Below are 19,499 nucleotides of genomic sequence, written 5' to 3' on the forward strand. Positions count from 1 at the left end.
CCCCCCCCCCCCCCCCTGCAAGTGGATCTTGAAATTGCCACCTTGAGATCAAGAGCGGCATGCTGTATGGACTGAGCCAGCCAGGCATCCCTGGTCCATCATTTTGTACACATGTAAATATGGTTGTAGGAAAATTCTAGAAGGGGAATTGATGAAGCAAAGGATATATGCACTTTCAATTTTCTAGAAAATTGGCCTTCCAAGTGGTCGTACCAAGGAGCAGTCTCACCAGCACCCTGTGGGATTACTTGTTTCCCCACGGTATTGCCAGCACAGCATACATTGTGATTTGTCTTTGTTTTTATCTTGGCCAGACTCATGGGTACAAAGTAGTACCACATTGCTTCAATTTGCATTTCTTTTTGAGGAGTGAGGTTGGGCAATTTTTTTTCTTATATTTCTATGAATTCACTGTCTATATTCATTGCCCATTTTTTTCTACCAAACTGTTTTTGTTTTTAAAGATTTTATTTATTTATTTGACAGAGAGAGAGAGATCACAAGTAGGTAGAGAGGCAGGCAGAGAGAGAAGGGGAAGCAGGCTCCCTGCCAAGCAGAGAGCCCAATTTGGGGCTTGATCCTAGGACCTGGGATCATGACCTGAGCCAAAGGCAGAGGCTTAACCTGCTGAGCCACTCAGGCGCCCCTCGCGCCTGAGTAATAATTTTTTTGAAATTTTTTTCAAAAAATTTTTTTCGCCTTAATATTTTTGAAAAATTAATTTATAAGAGCTCCTTAGTAATAAGGAAATTAATTTATTCCTGGGTATAAATATCTATATGAAATAAATCTAGGAAAGTTTCGGTTAATTCTTTTGGGTTTTCTGTATATAAAATCATACTACCAGAAGATCATAACATTAGGCTGAATTGTTTATGAGGCTTTCCTGCACAAAATGCCAACTTAAAACTAATCTTATAGAATAACACACAAACCCAGACTTGGATTCCAAAAAATGACTGTCCAGGCCTCTAAAAAATGCCAGTGTTATGAAAGGCAAAGACAGCCTGAGAAATGTTCCAGATTAAAAAAGATGAAAGACTTGACAAATACAATGTGTGAGCCGGGATATTCTTTTGTTATAAAAGATGTCATGAGAACAGTTGGCAAAGTCTGATTAAAGTCTGTAGGTGAGGGCGCCTGGGTGGCTCAGTGGTTAAGCCGCTGCCTTCGGCTCAGGTCATGATCTCAGGGTCCTGGGATCGAGTCCCGCATCGGGCTCTCTGCTCAGCAGGGAGCCTGCTTCCCTCTCTCTCTCTGCCTGCCTCTCCATCTACTTGTGATTTCTCTCTGTCAAATAAATAAATAAAATCTTTAAAAAAAAATAAAGTCTGTAGATGAGATAATAGTGTTTTATCAATCAATGTCCACTTTCCAATGTTCATGATTATACTGTGATTATGTAGGAGAATGCCCTTGTTTTTAGGAAATGCATACTCACGTGCTATGCGTAACAAGACATCATTTCAGCAAGTTTTTCATAAAAGGTTCAGAGAAAGAGAGAGAGAAAGAATAAAGCAAAGGAGGTAACATTTGTGGACTCTGGGGGAAGAGTGTCCAGGAATTCTTTGTACTAATCTTCCAACTTTTCTGTAAATCTGAAGTTATGTCAAATATAAGTTAAAAGATAAAATCAATGTGAAATTGAGCCATATGAAATTGTTGGGATTTCTATTATTTTTGACCTACATAAACAATGCTTACATATGATCCAAACTATAAATTCCCTACTGCTTTCCTAATATTCATACCTCTTCTTTCTTTTCTTTCCTTGTCTAAGTGCATAGGCTAGTACCTCCAGAACAATATTAAATACTTGACAGTGGTCATCCGTACCTTGGCCCTCATTTTGAGAGGGCCATTTTCAGAACTTTTCTTATTGATCCATTAGTGTGGTGAATTTTATTAGCAGACTTGTGAATTTTGAGCCATCCCTGCATCTCAGACCTAAGTCCCCTTTGTTGTGATGTATTTTTAAAATGTGTTGCTTAATTCTTTTTGCTAAAATTTCATTTGGGAATTTCATACCCTCCTCAAAGGAAGAGGACTCTGTAGTTTTCCCGTCATGCCATCTTGGTCAGTTTTTGTTGTCAAAGATAGGCTGGCTTGCTACACATGATTCCAAACACTCAATTTACAGACAAGGTAAACTGGGGCCCACAAGGGAGACGTGACCTTTCCAGGTCACTCTTGAGCCAGGGCTGGACCGTAAGTCTTCATGTCTGTGGGACGAATCAATTCTGTCGTTAGAAGGGGCTTAAGTCCCAAAACACTTATCTCATTGTGTTAGCAAATGGGCCTCAGTTCCCCGCCTGTAAAATAAACACTAGATGGTTGGAGAGAGAGGGTGGAGTCTCCTTTCTGTAGTTTCCGTTCAGAGTGGTTCCTGAATCTAAAGCTGAGCGTTGATGGGTGTCGACGGAGCATCTTATCCAGCGGGGGCACCTCTCTACATGTTCCAGCCACAGCGTGCGCCCTCCTGGCCTCAGAGCCCTCCTCCTGCTGGGGGCCGACTCACCCTCGTGCGCGCCGCGCTGGCCTCCGGCAGCCCCCAGAGGGTCCTGGGCGAGAGCGCGAACGGGGGCTGGGTCGGGGTCGTGACACGGAGCGGGATCGGGGTTGCGGCACTTTGCGCTGGGGGCCCAACTCGGCTTCCAGGGCTTTCCTGACAAACGTGGGGAGAAGCCCCTCAGTCCCCTCCTCCATCCCCCTCTCCCCTCCCCCTCGGTACTCTTCCATCTTTCCTGAGAACCCCACTCCCCAGGATCCCCTGTCCTTTCTTACCCCCAGCCATTCCTGGGACCCCTCCCCAGCGACTCCCAGCGCCTTTCCAGGAGCTCCACCTCCAGATCCCGTCCTCTCTCTCAATACCTTTTCCTTACATCCTTTCCCGCTCTTTGCCCTTCCCCAAGGCCCTCCAAGTAAGTCCGACCCCAGGGACAAATGTCTCCAGAGTGCCGGCCCCCACGAGGAGATCCTCGCCCCCAGGGAACCTACATCCTTCTCCACCCCTAGGTTCCAACTCTAGGATCGCCTCTTTGACGGTCTCATCGCTCAACTCCCCAAGGCCCCGCCCACACTGCCCCACCCCTTCTCCATCCCCAGGCCCGGCCCCGGTCCCCGCCCTTCACTCACGCGCGTTCGCGCAGCGTCGCTTCCCGGGCTGCGCAAGCTTCGGCTTCGGCCTCGGCCGCGCGTGCGCGTTGCTGTGCCTCGTCCAGCCTCCGCGCAGACTCCATGGCTGCCGCCTCCCAGCGTGCCAGGGCTTCTGCGGGAGCGGGGAGCGGGGTCAGCTCCGAGACCTCGAGACCTCGCCCCTGCCCAGCTAACGCAGTCTCTCGAGTTTACAGACTGCATATTATTTGCAGCTTTGCCTTATTTGAATTAAAATTGTGTGCTGTTTGCAAGACCTTTACGTGTCATTGGCAGAGATTTTCGTAGGTTTGTATCGCTTTCTGGAGTCATTCATGGTGTTTGCCTATTTTGTTGTATTTGCGTTGTTTGTGTGACACTTGCGTGGTCTTTTGAGTGTTATGTGCGTATGTTACATAACTTTTCGCGTTTATTGGCATGTCCTTTACATTACGTTTGCACCCATGCGTGTCATTTGCGTAACCAGGAACCTTTTAGGCTCCTCCCACCCCAGGTCTGGTACCGTCTTATGCCCCAACGCACCTGTGAGTGCCCCGTTCTCAGCCCCCATCTGGGTCCCCTGTGCCTTGGCCTCTTCAATCTCAGTCTTCAGGGTCATCAGTTGGGTTTGAAGCCGGCTCTGAGGAGCGGAGAAGTGAGGAGTGTAGAGAGGTGGGAAGCGGCGGGGAGAGAAGAAGTGAAGTCTCCCCTCTTTCCCTTAACTTTATTTGGAAATGTCCTTTGGGAGTCCTGTGGCTGGAAAACACACAAGTGGCCTGCCATACCCAGCGGTGACTGCTGCTCTGTCCAGGTCCACTGCCCCCTACTCCAAGCCACCGGATGTGGAAACGGTTTAGCTCTGCAGTCAGACTGCGGTTCCAATTCCAGCTACGTCTATACTCACTGACTAGGGTTTCAGACCAATACAGGCCAGTTTGGTGGTTGGCAATGGTTGGGTTTCTGGAGTATGCTCCCTCCGCTATGGGAGACATGGTTCAAAACAATGGGCCTGGCTTCAGAATATCTCCCACGGAAGGGCTGAGTCAGAATTTGAACCCAGAGCAGGCTACTCTTAACCTCAGTGGCCTCAGGCCCTTCTCTTAGGCAGGCAGGTAAAGGGTAGAGGTCTGTTTTGGCTCTAGAATTCACACCGCTCAGTCCCTGCTGGGCCTGGTACACAGAAATAGAGAACAGTCATAAAGGAAAGATTGGGACTTTCAGGATGGTTCTTTTGCAAGGCCCAGGGCTGGGAAGGGTTAAGAAAGAGTTTGAAGGAGTGGCCAGAGGAAAAGGGAGGACCTGGCCAGTACCTCCCCCAAGAGGCCAACTTTAGCCTCCTAATTACAGGTGACGTGAATGTCCCTCTCTCAAAATAGGGCCCCTGGACACTGGCTGGGGGAGGTTGAGTGGGCACCCTAAGGAGAGGGTTAGCACGGGGCCTCCCCAGGTGAGTTCAGGGGTCTGGGGCTTCCCTAAGAATCACCAGCTATTACGCAAAGAGAACCGTGGGGACCTTCTTGGTCAGAAGGTAGACTCCAGGGGGAATTGGTATTGTGGATTTGGAAGGGACTATGGTGCTATTGTCATTTGCCCCCCTCAGTTGAAGAATTAGGGAAACCAATGCACTGGTGGGGTTGGGCAGCCCTGGGGATGTGAGTGCATGCCCTCTCCCAATTCTGGATTCCCCAGCCCACCATCCTGCCCACCAACCTGACGGCCCTGACAGGCCCTTAGTGCCTCCTCCAGCTCCCGTCCGACTCCGTTGGCCTGGTCCAGCTGCCTGGCCAGAGCCTCCTTGTGCTGGGTAGCCTCTGCCAGCCGTCGCCGCAGTTCTTCGAGCTCAGGCGCCAGGTCCTCGGAGGGCGCCGTGGCATTGGCCCCTGGCTCTGGGCAGCGAGGTCCCCGGGAGGTCGAGGAGGCCAGGTTCCAGGCCAGCAGGGCCGCCCCAGCTGCTGCCGCCGCCAGGAACACCGCAGCCCCACATAGGGCTAGCACCCTCCACGCGCGTCCCGGCTCTGGCCCCAGCTCGGCCATGCCGCCGTCCACAGCTCTGGCTCCAGACAGCCACGAGTATTTAATTGGCACCTTGGGGCGCCAGGGACACCCACGGCTCCGCCCCGCCCACCGTGGCTTCCCGAGTCTGTTGGGAGGGGCTGGACCCCCGCCAGAGGCCAGCCTAGGCTACATGAGGCCAGGACAGGATTTGGGGGGAAGGAGGTCCTTGGTTCCACTCCTGCCTCTGCACCCCATGTGCTGCCCTCCTAGCCTCAGGGTCTCCCCGACTGTGAAGTGGGGTTGGTCGGATTTCCTGCCCCAGTCGGCCGAGTGGGAACCATGTGAGCACATCTTCGCAAAGCACCCATCTGCCTTGGGGGTACTCGCCAAGGCTCCCCATTGTGTTCATGGAAAAACTGAGGCTACAAGACAGGAGGCTACCGACCGACTGAGGTCGACCTGGCTATGGCTGTCACCGCTTCCTGTGACTGGCTGTGAGGGTCAGGGGGGCAGACGCGGGAGGGAATCGGTCCCGTCTCCCTGCCCGTTCTCCACTAGGCCGCCAGGGGGCGAGCTTACATCGCGAATCAGATCCAGGTCAGTCTCCAGCGCGCGATTTCCCGCAGCTCGGAAATGAATCTCCCCCTCCCCCCTCCTCCTCCCCCTGCGCTTCCTCCTCCCACCCTCCCCTTCCTCTCCCTTCCCCTCCCCCTTCCTTTCCCCCTTCCCTTCCTCATCCTCCTCTTTTCGTCTTCTCCGGGCCCTCCTCCATTTCCTTCTCCCCTTCTTCCCCTCTTCCTTCTTCCTACTTCTTCCCTCTTCTTTTCCTTCCCTTCTGTCCCCTCTCCCCCTACTTCCCCTTCCTCTTCCTCTTTCCCTTGCGTTAGGGTGACTCCTTGCTGGCCGCAAAGAATTGCACAAAGAGTAGAGCAACAAGCAGGACAGAGTTCATTCATGCTCCAAGGTGGGAGAGGAGCCCGACATTAAGAGAGATGTCCTCCCGAATTTCTGTCAAACTGGGCCTTTTAGGGGCTTTTGAGGACGTGAGAGGGTTGCAGCTGTGCCCTTGGGGGTGTGTGAGGAGGGTGTCGTCGCTTGGACCCATAGAGCAGAAGGTGACAAGTCTCTGGGGGCTGTGTGTGTGGAGGGGGCCGGGCTCTGGGCAGGCTTGTCTGGGATGTGGGTTTGGTCTTGCTAGAGGAGAATGTGTTTGGGTGATGTAGTGGTGGTCTGTTTTCCGGGAATGAGGGGCCCCCTGGAAAGACAGGGCCAGTTACAGACACCTGTGAGTTGTATCTGTAAGCTTGGCTGGGGAGGGGGCTTTGAGTAAGACTTTGATTCCCTCCTCTCTTTATTTGAAATTATTCTTGATTTGGGAAAATGGAAGGTCATTCTTCTTCTTCTTTTATTTTTAAAGATTTTATGATTTTATTTGTTTATTTGACAGAGAGCACAAGCAAGGGGAGAGGCAGAGAGAGACAAGAAACAGGCTCCCTGCAAAGCAGGGGAAGCCCAACATGGGACTTGATTCCAGGACCCCGGAATCATGACCTGATTCAACCAAGTGAGCCACCCAGGCATCCCAGAAAGTTATTATTATTTTTTTAAGATTTTATTTATTTATTTGACAGACAGTAGTAGGCAAGTAGGCAGAGAGGCAGGCAGAGAGAGAGAGAGAGGAGGAAGCAGGCTCTCTGATGAGCAAAGAGCCTGATGTGGGGCTTGATTCCAGGACTCTGGGATCATGACCTGAGTCGAAGGCAGAGGCTTTAACCCACTGAGCCACCTAGGCGCCCCCAGAAGGTCATTCTTCTGCAGCTACTTCCACTGAGCAGGGGCACAGAGCTGTCCCTACCCAGAGGCAAGAGGGACCAGAGTAAGAGAGACATCAGTAGGGTCTTGCTCTCTGAGCACGGGGCCTGAGTGTGAGCTTCTGAGGCCTCAGCTACGAAGGGTTGAGATTCCATCCTGGATAGAGATTTGATATTTTAAAATGCATGATCCCCAAAATAAGGGCCAGTCATATAACCGCCGAAGGTCCTGGGAATGGAATGAGCCATGAGAACCAAGACCAGATGTCTAGTTTCCAGGAGAATTAGTTCCCCTCCCCGCCCCCAGTTTTTCTATTGTTCCTCATTGTCCCTAGCTGAGTTGATAATTTTATCAGGGCTGTCTGAGACCAGACCCAACTTGTTTACATAGAAGCAGCATTCTTCCACAGTAAGGCACCGGTATGCCCCTGATAAGCAGTCTGTTGGTCTAAAGTCAGAGGACTTTGTTTTATTTTTATTTATTTATATATATTTTTTATTTATTTGACACAGAGAGAGAGTATATGCAGGAAGAGGTGCAGAGGGAGAGGGAGGAACAGGCCCCCCACTGAGCTGGGAGCTCATGCAGGGCTGGATCCCAGGGCCCCGGGATCATGACCTGAGCTGAAGGAAGGCAGTTGCAGAACAACCTGAGCCACCCAGGCACCCTGAAGTGAGGATTTTGAAGACCTTCTCTGCTCCTGCCCTTCGGAACTATTTGTTACTTAAACTATAACCCCTGGAGGATTTTACTAGTTACCAAGCACATTTAGAGACGGCCTTAAGAAAAACATAGATTGGCAGCAGGTCTTTGGGGAGAAAGACGATACATGACCGTGAAGCTGGGCAGCTGGGGATGCTCGGCTGGTTCAGGGCGGAACGCCGCCCCTTCACAGAAGCCTGGCAGCGGGCAGCCCGGAACGCCGGTCAGCTCAGGGTGGAACGGAACACCGCCTGCTTCCCTTTCCCATTATCGCTCCTTTCTCTTCCCAGAAGAGCCCATTGTTAGATGAGTCCTTTGAATGTGCTTGCTGAACTATAAACTTTATCCTACTTCTTGCTTGTCCACAAGACACGTGACTGATGTTTGACCATCATCGGTCCTTCTGTTGGCTCTTGTTTCTATCTAATAAAAGTGAGACTGTGGAGTTGCTCGTGGCAGCAGTCTTTTCGACTGTTGTCCCCTGCTCCCCAATCTCTTGCAGCTGACTTGTTTGTGCCTCATTCTTCTCCCGTTCGCCGACTGGAAGCGGCACCAGGGAATCAGTCGGCTTCTGTGTTGCTGGGAGTGTGGAAGCGAAATTGGCTACTTGTTGACTCAAGGGAAGAGAAGGTCCCCATGTAAGGATAGGATGAGCTATTCCTCCCTGTGCCTAACCCAGTTCCTGGAAGGATGCCAAGGACGATGAGGGTAGAGGTTGGCTCAGTTCTGTGCGGGTGGGACACAGAAAGCCTGGGTTTCTTAAAGATTTTATTCGACAGAGATCGCAAGTAGGCAGAGAGGCAGGCAGAAGAGAGGGGAGGAAACAGGCTCCCTGCTGAGCAGAGAGCCTGATGCGGGGCTCGATCCTAGGACCCTGGGATTGATGAAGTTCTAGAACCTAGGTGAGGTTCGGTAGGCTGAGGTCCGGAGCCGATGACCAAGAAAGAATTCTTGAGACATCTTTGGTGCAAAATGGTGGTTTATTAAAGCACGGGAACAAGACCCGGGGGCAGGAAGAGCTGCTGCCCCGGGTCGTGAGAGATGGCAGGTTGTGTACCTTGCGGTCGGGGGAAGGGGAGGGGAAGGGAGCTTTCATATGCTAAAGAGGGCCTACAAGGTGCCGGGAGGCGGCCTTGCCCTTGTGGCTTGATCAATGTGGTCTTTAGGCCAGTCGGTAACATCAAGATAGTTGGGAGATTCTTGGTGGGGTGTTAGGATCCTGCTATCATTTACATTCCCTTCTACCTCAGCCCCCTCCAGTTCTGGTGGGGAGGGAGACATTAGGGCTTGAGGAACTGAGAGTTATTTGCCTTTGGAAATTTGTGCTATTGATAAGGTAAACTCCCTGTTTGTAGATCTCCAGGACACTTGTAGAGCAAGGGAGATTCCTGTCTCCCAGGATTGTGATCTCCGCAAGTTAACTATTTGCTTATTGTTCATGGCAGTCAGGGCTGCCGGAGGGATGCTACACATATGACTGAGGGGGAGCGGATGGAGAGGGGGGTGCCAGGCACCAGCTTTTGCTTTTGTCTTCAGCCAGCCTCCTGCTCCCTCATCAGATCATGACCCGAGCCTCATCAGGATCATGACCCGAGCCGAAGGCAGAGGCTTGAACCCACTGAGCCACCCAGGCGCCCCAAGCCTGGGTTTCTACTTGAGCACCTGTGTTAGGGGTGGGAGGGCTGGTGAGTTGGGAAGGTGTTGGTCAGGAATTAGGTACACGATGGTGCGGTGCCCCTTCCAAGTGGGGGCTTTGCCAAAGAGTAAGTAGGTTTGAGAGTTAGGCTCTGTGCAGGGTGATATGGTGGGTTGTACCCGTGTGAGCAAAAATCCTAGGTGTGGGACAGACGGTTGATTAAATGGGCTTTGGAAAGGGAGACTCCTTAACCTTTGTTGTTGAGGAAGGCGAGCGCAGTGATGGTGTCAGAGATAGAAGTGGGCCCAGCAGGACTGAAGAGGAGGCCATCCACAGGTGGGAGAAGGCTGGACGGAGAGGTTGCAGAGATCTGATGCCGGAGCTGGGCCGTGATCGTATAGTGGTTAGTACTCTGCGTTGTGATGCCGGAGCTGGTCTGCGGAAGTGGGGGCTAGCCCGAAGACCCCGTGGGAGAAGCGTCCAGGTTAACTGTTTCGTGTTGAGGCGGAAAGGTTTCCGGGTCCTACGGGAGAGGGAAATACTGAAAAACACGTCTTTCAGATCTAAGACAAAAGACATAAGATTTAAGACATCTTTAAGATCTAAGACAGTGAAGTACATAAAGGAGGGTGGCATGGTGGGGAAGGGGGCTCTGGCTTGGGGAGGACTGCCTCAATGATCGTTCTGAGATCCTGAACTCGTCTCTGGCACTGGTTTTTTGTCAGAAGGGATTGGAATATTGTAAAGATTGTTAGTAGGCTTTAGTACATTTGAGGAAAGACGGGCGACTGGGTGGCTCAGTCCTTAGGCATCTCTGCCTTCGGCTCTGGTCATGGTCCCAGAGTCCTGGGATCTGAGCCCTGAGGGTTGGGTTCCCTGCTCAGCGGGGAGCCTGCTTCTCCCTCTCCCACTCCCCCCTGCTTGTGTTCCCTCTCTTGCTGTCTCTGTCAAATAAATAAATAAATAAATAAAATCGTTTAAAAAATACATTTGAGAAAAGGGATTTGGAAACGAGGGGCTGCAAGCCTGAGGTTTGAGAGCATATTGGTGTTTGGAAGGGAAAAAAGTAGGCTCCTTGAGGTGTATGGTGATGGAGGTGAGGTGAGTAGCCTTGACAGGTTGGGAGGTGTCCCCTATGGACGTGGGACCTGGAGTCGTAACTGGAGAGAATGAAGTGGGAGTGATGTGTAGGTTCAGTAGGGAGTCCCAGGAATTGGGATTGGGTGTGTACGGGGTGCCGAGAAAAGCGAGTCTCTAGTTTGGTCATGACGTCTCATCCTGGATGCTGGGGGAGGAGATTTGATCTCCCAGGGCACATGACAAGAGCTGGGTAGCTGATGGGTGAGAAAACACCATGAACACCAGCAACAGAGATGGGGGAGGGAGAAGAGGGTCCTGAAAATCCAGGGAGATCCTGGGTGGGGGGTGTCAGTCCTTATCCTGAAGAAGCCCCAAGAGATACCCTGGGATGGGGCTGACCCTCCCCCCCTGTTTGGGATCTGAAGACAGGTTTTGGGAGGTGTCTGCCCTCTACTTTGAGGATGGGGTCCCATCACTCTTCAGGCAGGGCAAGAGGTTTTGGGTGGTCCTGTTTTGCTTTTGCTTTTTTTTTTTTTTTTTTTTTTTTAATTGGGACATGGTTTGAACCAGTGGCCAGGCTTACTGCAAGTGTAACAAGCTCCTGGAGGGGTTTTTTTTTTAAACCCTTTTTTTTTTTTTTTTTAGTTTTTATTTATTTATTTGACAGACAGAGATCACAAGTAGGCAGAGAGGCAGGCAGAGAGAGAGGAAGAAGCAGGCTCCCTGCCCAGCAGAGAGCCTGTTGTGGGACTCAATCCCAGGACCTTAGGATCATGACCTGAGCTAAAGGCAGAGGCTTAACCCACTGAGCCACCCAGGGGGACTTATTGAATGTTTGGGTCAAGCCAGCAGGGGTGAGACTTTTCTAGAATAGCTCTGGTAACGGCAGAAGGCAGGAGCTGATAAACCTGAGATCGTTTTTTTTTTTTTTTTTTAATGTCCCTTTCTCATTTCCTCTTTGATTTCCTCCTCTCCGCTGTTAAAAGCTTTGAAGGCTGGGTCTAGTACTTTGGATTGAGGGGTTTGTGGGCTTTATCTAGTTTTGTTTTTCTAATATGTGGGTCCGACTGGGAGATGAAATGCATAGCTACGTTCAGTTTTCCTACATGAGAGTTAGGATCAAGGTCGGTGAGTTTTTGAAGAGTCTCAGTGAGAACAAAAGGACAAGAGCAGGATTTTTATCTGATCTCTGGGTGGCCTCCCTATCCCATTCCTAATTGTATAGGTCCCTCCACGATACATCCAGAGAGGGTGAATTACTCAGATTCCTTAGTGAACCTGGCAGGATGAGTTGGAAAAAAAGCCAAGCTTACATCTTATAAGAGAAATATCTGGTGAGCAGAAGGGAAGGTAGACCCAAACCATGCTCTCTGCTCCAGCCACTTTGCCAAGAGGGAATTGCGGGGGGGGGGGGGGTGGGGAAGAACATGTGTTGGGGGAAGAAGGATCCAGACCTGGAGGCAAGCGCTGAAGGGGACGGGGTGACAGAGGGTCTTGAGGGGAAGGAGATGGGGTTGGGGAAGAGCCAAGGGAGGATCACCTGCGGGTCGGTGGAAAGGCAGAGGCCGGTCAGCGGAGCTGAAGTCTGAGTGGGGAGAACCGGGGAGAGGGAGAGGGGTCTTTGGGGAGAGGAGTATAGGGCAAATAGTGGGAAGCCCAGGATGATCAAGCTGGAAGAAAGCTTTGAAATGATGTTAAGGTAGCCGGTGGGCTGGGCGGCAAAGAATTACGCAGAGGTTAAAACCCCAAGCAGGACAGAATTTACTTACTCTCCAAGGGAGAAGAGGGGCCAGACATCAAGAGAGATATCTGTCGGGTGAGATTCTGTAAGGCTGGGCCTTTTAAAGGCTTTTAAGGGGAGGGCGCCTGGGTGGCTCAGTGGGTTAAAGCCTCTGCCTTAGGCTCAGGTCATGATCCCAGGGTCCTGGGATGGAGCCCCGCATCGGGCTCTCTGCTCAGCGGGGAGCCTGCTTCCCTTCCTCTCGCTCAGCCTGCCTCTCTGCCTACTTGTGATCTCTGTCTGTCAAATAAATAATAAAATCTTAAAATAAAATAAAATAAAATAAAGGCTTTTAAGGGTGTGAGAGGGTTGCAGCTGAGCCTCTAGGGCAGGGTGAGTGGGGAGGGGGGAAGTCGATGTTTGCTTGGCCCTGTAGAGCAGGAGGTGACAAGTTTCTACAGCGTCAGGCTCTTTCTGGGGCTCATCCGGGATGTGGGTTCCCACTAGAAAAGAATGTGCTTTGTCGTTAGAAAAGAACATGCTTCGTGGTGGCGGTCTGTTTTTTTTTTTTTTTTCTTTTTTAAAGATTTTATTTACTTATTTATCAGAGAAAGCACAAGAAGGGGGAGCAGCAGGGAGAGGGAGAAGCGAGCTTCCTGCTGAGCAAGAGCCTGGTGGTGGGGATCGATTCCAGGACCCCGAGATCATGACCTGAGCTGATGGCAGACGCTTCGCCTCACTGACTGAGCCACGCAGGCATCCCTGGTGGTCTGTTTTCTGAGAACAAGGGGCACCATGACCTGGAAAAAGGAGAGTCAGGGCAAGGTCTGAAGCCTGTGAGTTCTGTCTGTGAGCTTGCTGAAGAGGTGCTTGGAATAAAACACTTTCACCTTAGGTGTCCCCTCTGTCTTTAGACAGGCTAATTTTTGATTGCTTATTTTATTTTTTTAAAGATTTTATTTATTTGGGTCGTCTGGGTGGCTCAGTTGTTAAGCATCTGCCTTTTGCTCAGGTCATGATCCCAGGATCCCAGGGTCCTGGCATTGAGCCCCATATCGGACTCCCTGCTCAGCGGGGAGCCTGCTTCTCTCCAGCTGCCCAAGGTTGTCTTCTCTCTCTTGCTATCTCTCTCTGTAATAAATACATAAATAAAAATTTTTCAAGATTTTATTTATTTGACAGGGATCACAAGTAGGCAGAGAGGCAGGCAGAGAGAGAGGGGGAAGCAGGCTCCCTGCGGAGCAGAGAGCCCGATGTGGGGCTCAATCCCAGCACCCTGGGATCATGACTTGAGCCTAAGGCAGAGGCTTTAACCCACTGAGCCACCCAGGCACCCCTAAATAAAATCTTCTGAAGATTTTAAATTTTAAGATCTTTAAATCTTTAATTTTAGATCTTAATTTTTAATTAAGATTAGTCTTAATCTTAATTAAAATCTTTAATTTTAATATCTTAAATTTTAAAATTTAAGATTTTAAATCTTAAAAATATTTATTTATTTGTGAAAGAGAGAGAGAGCCTGAGTGGAGGGGACCGGCAGAGGGACAGGGAGACACCCTGCTGAGCAGGCAGCCCTCATCCCAGGACTTTGGGATTATGACTTGAGCCAAAGGCAGGCAGATGGTTAACCGACTGAGCCAGCCCGGCGCCCTTATTTTATTTTTTAACTCAGAATATTTGATTTTTTAAAGTAGGCTCTATGCCCTACTCAATGGGGCTTGAACTCATGATTCTGAGACCAAGAGTCACATGCTCTACAGACTGAGCCACCCAGGTGCCCCTTGACTGTCTTTTTTACTCAATAGTCTTCATGCCAAAACGGCCCATCCTTGGCCCCTACAGGGGCATTTCTAGAAAGGAGAGAAGTTTCTACTGAGCCACGTGTGGGGGCTTGGGAGGAGAAGCTAAACAGTTTGAATCCATCATATTGTGCAAACCTGTCCCCCATCACCATGGGAAGACAGCCTAGGCACGGGCTGGCGGGGCGGGTGTGGGGTGGGGTGGGGAGGCAGTCCTGTTTGGGACAGTCTGGTAGTGGGGGTTGAGGATAGTGGGGGAGGTGAAGCCTCTTTGGCCCCTCTGACCTCTAGTAGCCGATCTAAGTTTTAGTTTAAACCTTTGTGTATTTATGGATCCTGCGTTCTTTACTGGAAAGAACAGCACGTCTGCATTGCCTGGGGGAACCAAGGACCCAGAATCCCAGGCACGAGCTGTGAGGGCCGTAATTATGTCCATAGTGGGCACCATCTAAACTGCACATAATCAAGAATTATCTCAGGCCACTGCCTCCCTTAACTGATTAACTGCCCTAAATCCCTTGAAAAATCTCTGGGCGGGGCAGAAACGTTGGAGCTGGCTCTTGGAAGAGAGTCCGCCTTCTCCCCCGGTGGCCAGCCTCCTGAACTGCGCTCTTGTTCCTTTCCAGTCAGAACCCAGCTCTGGAATACCTGCCTTTCCAGCTTCAAGGAACAGGTTGGGGGGCCAGGGTGGTGGGGGCAGGGCCGGACTGAGGGAGGTCACATGAGAAGGGTTTGCTTCTGGGAATCAGAAGTTTCAATTCCTTGAGCAGCTCAGAAGCCCTGATTAAGTCCAGGAACTTTTCTGGATTTCAGTTTCCCTATTGGTGAGGAGGGGCTGGGAGAAGGGGCGGGGGCTGTTCCTAGGGGGTGAAATGACTCTGTCATCCTAAAGCAGCCCCAAGAACAACTCCTGAGCCCTCCCACAAGCTGGGGAAAGTGAGGAAAACCCGGAAGCTCTGCCTGGAGAGCAGAGGTTCTCCCAGGATGTGAACCTGCTGCCCCCAACCACGGCAGACTTGGAGGAAGGATTGATGGAGGCTGGGCAGATCCATGCAAGTCGTGAAAGTCGACTTAGTGTCTATCGAGACAGCAGCTCTGAATTTTGAAGAAGCAGAGAGACTCTTGGGAGGAGGGGTTCCCTCGGGAGGAATGGCCCAGTGAAGAGGGCCAGGGAGGCAGAGGGATGGCTCCTGCCCAAACCCCAAGGGTCTCTGGGAACATTCTGGAGCGGGGAAGCTTGGGTGTAGATGTCAGCCGGTTTGCCCTCACTGCAGGGGTGGCCCCGGGTGCATTCACTCCAGGAACTTAAGAGTATGGTCTCCCCCACCACCAAGGGGTGTCTACTTTTTGGAGTTCAAAGACTTTAGAAGTCAGTGAGCTTCTGGAAACCAAGAAACTAAGAAGTAGGTACTCCCCACCCCATGCCCTGCCCTGCTCTGGGGGCAGGCGAAGTCAAGGGTGGGGGTAGGGGGAGGAGGCAGCCCTGGGCCAGGCGCCTTGTTGGTCCATCCCAGCAGTGGCTCCGTGTTCTCCCCCCGACCACCATCACTATCTCGCCCACCTCCCCCTAACCAGGCAGCCATGGGGCTCCCTCAGATCTGGTCTGGCCAGGGAAGCCTTGAAGGGGAAAGTCCAGGCTGTGAGCTAAGGAGACATCCTAAGGGGGACTTAGGGTGGCCTGGAGGAGGACAGAAGGTGGCCCCGCCCTGTTCCGGGCCAGCTCCCCACTGGCTCCTCCTTCTCTGTGCCCTGCCAACTGCCCTGTAACAGGTCACCTCCCCAGACCCTGGCCTATCCTAGACTCCCTCCTGCCCTCCCTCCCAACCCCAGCTTTCTTCTAGCCCAGGCCACCCTTCTTACCAGCAGGCCTCAGGCCAGCAGAGCAGTGAGGCCCAGGAACAGGCACATGGGGACCATCCAGGGGCCGAGTGACTTCGAGGAGCTGCTGAAGCTGGGGTCCCCTTCCTTGCTCCAGGCTTCCTTCTCTTTTCTGGGGGAAGATGTGGGGACAACTGAGGCAGCTGCCAGGGCCTGCACCGGGTCTGGCCTTGTCGCCCTTCAGAATCTCCCCTCCTCCCCCACCAAGTCAGTGGGGAAGAGAGTGGGCCGCTTCCTCTCGAGGCTTGGTGTGACCGGAGGGACAAGGTTGGCATTCAAACTCTGTGCCCTGAGCAATGGGAAATTTGCAGGCAAAGGGCGTCCTGGGTCTTGGGAGGGGACAGGTGTCGTGAAAGGGGTACAGTCAGGGGCTGTGGTGCAGACCTGAGTCGTTCCACCTCCTCCGAAGCGTCCTGCAGCTGCTTCTTCAATTTCTCAACCTCTCCTAAGGTGGGAGAGAATCAGGGGGCCTTGTCAGCACAGTGGCACGGTGGCCCAGACATGGCGTGGCAAGTGGCCACATTCTCTGCCTGGCTCTACCCTGGGATCCAACGCCGCCTTCAGTCCCAACCTCACGCCACCCCACCTTGGAAACCTGGGGTCCTCCTTTCCCACCCTTCACTGGATTCTGACCACTCCCTGGTGACCCCGACCCTGGGACTTCCCCCCCCACCTTGTCCCCCCGCCCCTCCTCCTCCCGGGAGTTCAGTGCTTGACCCACCCCTCCCAATCCACCCCCCCTGCAGAACCCTGGTTTTATGCTTTCTTACGCTGAAGCTCCTCTCTTCCCCTGAGCTGCTCCAGACCCTGGGCCTTCTCCATTTCCAGGGAAGCGGAAAGGTTCACCTGGAACGGGGCGGGGGGGGGGGGGTATCAGAGACTGGCCTTCTGGCCTGCGGAGTGGAGGTAGCTGCTGCTGGGGGCCCTGGATCTCTCCCCCAGGCCCGGTGGTCGGAGGGGCCCGGGTCCAAAGCCCTTTCAGGTTTCCCTCCAACCCTCTCTGCACCCCGGTCTCCCACCTCTAAGAACGGGCCACAACCTCCCACCCTGCCAGGACAACTAAGGATGTGATCCCCGAAATAGGGGATTTGAGGCTCTCCACATGGGTATTTGGAGGCTCCCTATGCCCAAGCCCTCGAGGAAACTCTCAGACCTCATGGGCTATTGCCCAAGACTTAGATGTCCTTCTCTAAACCCAGAACATAGGGATTTCCGAGCCCAAGTTAGATATCTTGGGGAGTTTCAAGGCCCCCCATATTAGGACCCACGTGAACATTTCATAGTCTCCCAGGGATGGGGTGGGTGTATTCGGAGCCCCACCCTTCTTTTGGACGAGGTGAAGTCTCCATCCCAAACCTTAGATGGGATTTCTGGTGCAGAGAGCGGCTGCTAGCTCTCCCAAAACAGGCTGGAGACTCTTCCCACATTCTAGTGGGGATTTGGGTGCTCTGGGGGCGTTTAAAGCCCTGCCCTAGACCAGCACCGCTGAGAAAGTTTAGAGGTCCCCCAAACCCTAGCGGGAAAACCCAACTCCCGATGCGGGGGCCCAGAGGAAGTTTCTCCACCCCCATCTAGACCTGCGGGGGCCGCGCAACCACCCGGCCCTCTCCAGGGGTTGCTGGTCTCTTACCACAGTCTGGTTGCAGGTGGTAGCCTCGTCCTTCGCCCCCAGTAAGTGTTGCCGGGTTTGGGCTAGCTGGAGTTCCAGGAGGCGGGTGACATTGCGACACTCCTGCTCTGCTAGGAGGCCCTCTTTGCAAGCTTTGCTGTTGGCTCTGACGGCAAAGACGATCAGGGCCACAAACAGAGCCGGTGCCAGCAAGGTTAGGCCAATGCTCAGCCACTTCCACCCCCACCACTGACTTTGCTCCATGGACGCTGATTTTTCAGTCACGGGCTCAGGCCAATGATGGTAAAAAGTTGGTGCCATCTTGATCTGCCCCTGGATGTAGGGAGTTAGGGCAGGAGATAGGACGTTCAGACCTTCTACTGGCTGGGGCTACCCCCTTATTAACATAGGGGCCGTCCTGACCAATGACATGTTCCGAGACAATCCTCTGACCTAGAGGCTTGAAATGGGGGCATCCGGAGGCAAAAAACAGTTTGGGCTTTCAGTTTCAATTTCCCAGGAAAAAGGTGGGTTGTTTGCGGTGAATTGAAACCTTGAGCTTTTCCGGTTTGGCAGGGGGCTGGTGAGGGGAGCTGGAGCAGCCTGAGTCTGACCATCTGAAGTTCCCGCCCCTCTCCTGCTCGTAACTGAGGGTGACAACTGCTGTTACTGAACGTCTCATGCAGGCCAGCCTCGTGTTCGCGGGTCCCAGGACCCGACGAGATCGTGGCTGTCATTGGCTCAGCTCCAAGCTGGGGAAACTGAGGCTGAGGGGGGGGGGTGGACTGGGGGCGGGGTCTGGCTCGAACCCCAGAGGCCACCTTTTGTGTTTAAGGTTCTCCATGGTGGTCACTTAGCACCCCTGCACCCACACGGGGTGTCTGAGGAGGGACTGAAGGCTGGAGAAGCTCTGGTTGGGACCCCAGGACGGAGGCTGCAGTTTCCCACTTGGCCACCAGGGCCGCCCTAGCCCTCAAAATACCGTCTCCTAGATCCTGTCCTGGCTCCCGCAGGGAATAGGCTCTTACTTCTAGAATCTGCCTCTGCCATCCCAGTGATGAAGTTCTAGAACCTAGGTGAGGTTTGGAGGGGTGAGGTCCGGAGCCGATGACCAAGAAAGAATTCTTGAGACAGCTCTGGTGCAAAATGGTGGTTTATTAAAGCACGGGGACAGGACCCGTGGGCAGGAAGAGCTGCTGCCCGGGGTTGTGGGGGATGGCAGGTTAAGTACCCTGTGGTTGGGGGTGGGGAAGGTGAGGGAAAGGGAGGTTTCAATGGAGTTTTCATACGCTAAAGAGGGCCTTCTAGGTGCGGGGATACCGGAGGTCTTGAGGCTTGATCAATGTTGTCTTTTCCCTTTTGGCAAGCCATTAACATCAAGATAGCTGGGTGATTCCTAAAGAATGTCACATTTGTCCCACCCAGGAGTGGGGGGGGGGGAGATTGCAAAGTGTCAGCCTTTTGCTGGGGTGAGGGGAAGATGGTGAGGTATCAGCATTTTGCTTTGTCCTCAGCCAGCTTTCTGCTCCCTCATCACCAGGACCCCGAGCAAACCCTCTGAACCTCAATTTTTTTTTTTAAGATTTTATTTATTTATTTGACAGAGATCACAAGCAGGCAGAGAGGCAGGCAGAGAGAGAGGAGGAAGCAGGCTCCCTGCCGAGCAGAGAGCCCAATGCGGGCTTGATCCCAGGACCCTGGAATCATGACCTGAGCCGAAGGCAGAGGCTTTAACCCACTGAGCTACCCAGGCGCCCTGAATCTCAGTTTTCCCATCTGTAAATTGGGGGCAATAGCAGGCACAGCCTCATGGGGGAAGGGGTTCTGGTGAGGAGTTTCTAGGAAAGGGCTTCGGCATCCAGTAGGCACTCAACAGATGTGCGGACCAGGGCAGAACGGAGGAAAGGCAAAAAACACAGAAATACTGTCATGGAGCGAGGAACTCATTTTGAGGAAAGACAATCCAGTCCATTTGGGATATGCTGGACCCAAAGAGCCTGGGGAGTGCCCACAAGAGGACTCAGAAGGGGTTTGAACCCTGGAGGGAAGCCTTAGAGGACTCAGACTGCCTTGACCTCCTCTGCATGTGGCTGAGAAGCTTAGGGAATAAAATTATGACCATTATACACCTAACCG

At 52.5% G+C, this 19,499-nt stretch overlaps 1 protein-coding gene and 1 long non-coding RNA gene across 2 annotated transcripts; one reads left to right on the forward strand and one right to left on the reverse strand.

The window, feature by feature from the left end:
• Positions 1–2,119: 2,119 nt before the first annotated feature.
• On the reverse strand, positions 2,120–17,817 carry LOC132010399 (uncharacterized). Its single transcript, XM_059388270.1, has 9 exons — positions 17,385–17,817; positions 16,525–16,600; positions 16,139–16,199; positions 15,752–15,866; positions 4,843–5,313; positions 3,676–3,772; positions 3,136–3,268; positions 2,519–2,665; positions 2,120–2,222 (listed from the first exon to the last, which is right to left on the reverse strand). The coding sequence occupies exons 1-9, from the start codon at positions 17,682–17,684 to the stop codon at positions 2,135–2,137; spliced, it is 1,488 nt and encodes a 495-aa protein (XP_059244253.1). The 5' UTR covers positions 17,685–17,817; the 3' UTR covers positions 2,120–2,134.
• On the forward strand, positions 5,875–8,092 carry LOC132011153 (uncharacterized). Its single transcript, XR_009402337.1, has 3 exons — positions 5,875–6,242; positions 6,575–6,691; positions 7,452–8,092. It is a non-coding gene; the product is annotated as an uncharacterized LOC132011153 (long non-coding RNA).
• Positions 17,818–19,499: the final 1,682 nt, after the last annotated feature.

Source organism: Mustela nigripes, chromosome 2, assembly GCF_022355385.1.
Source record: "Mustela nigripes isolate SB6536 chromosome 2, MUSNIG.SB6536, whole genome shotgun sequence".
Taxonomy (NCBI): Eukaryota; Metazoa; Chordata; class Mammalia; order Carnivora; family Mustelidae; genus Mustela; species Mustela nigripes.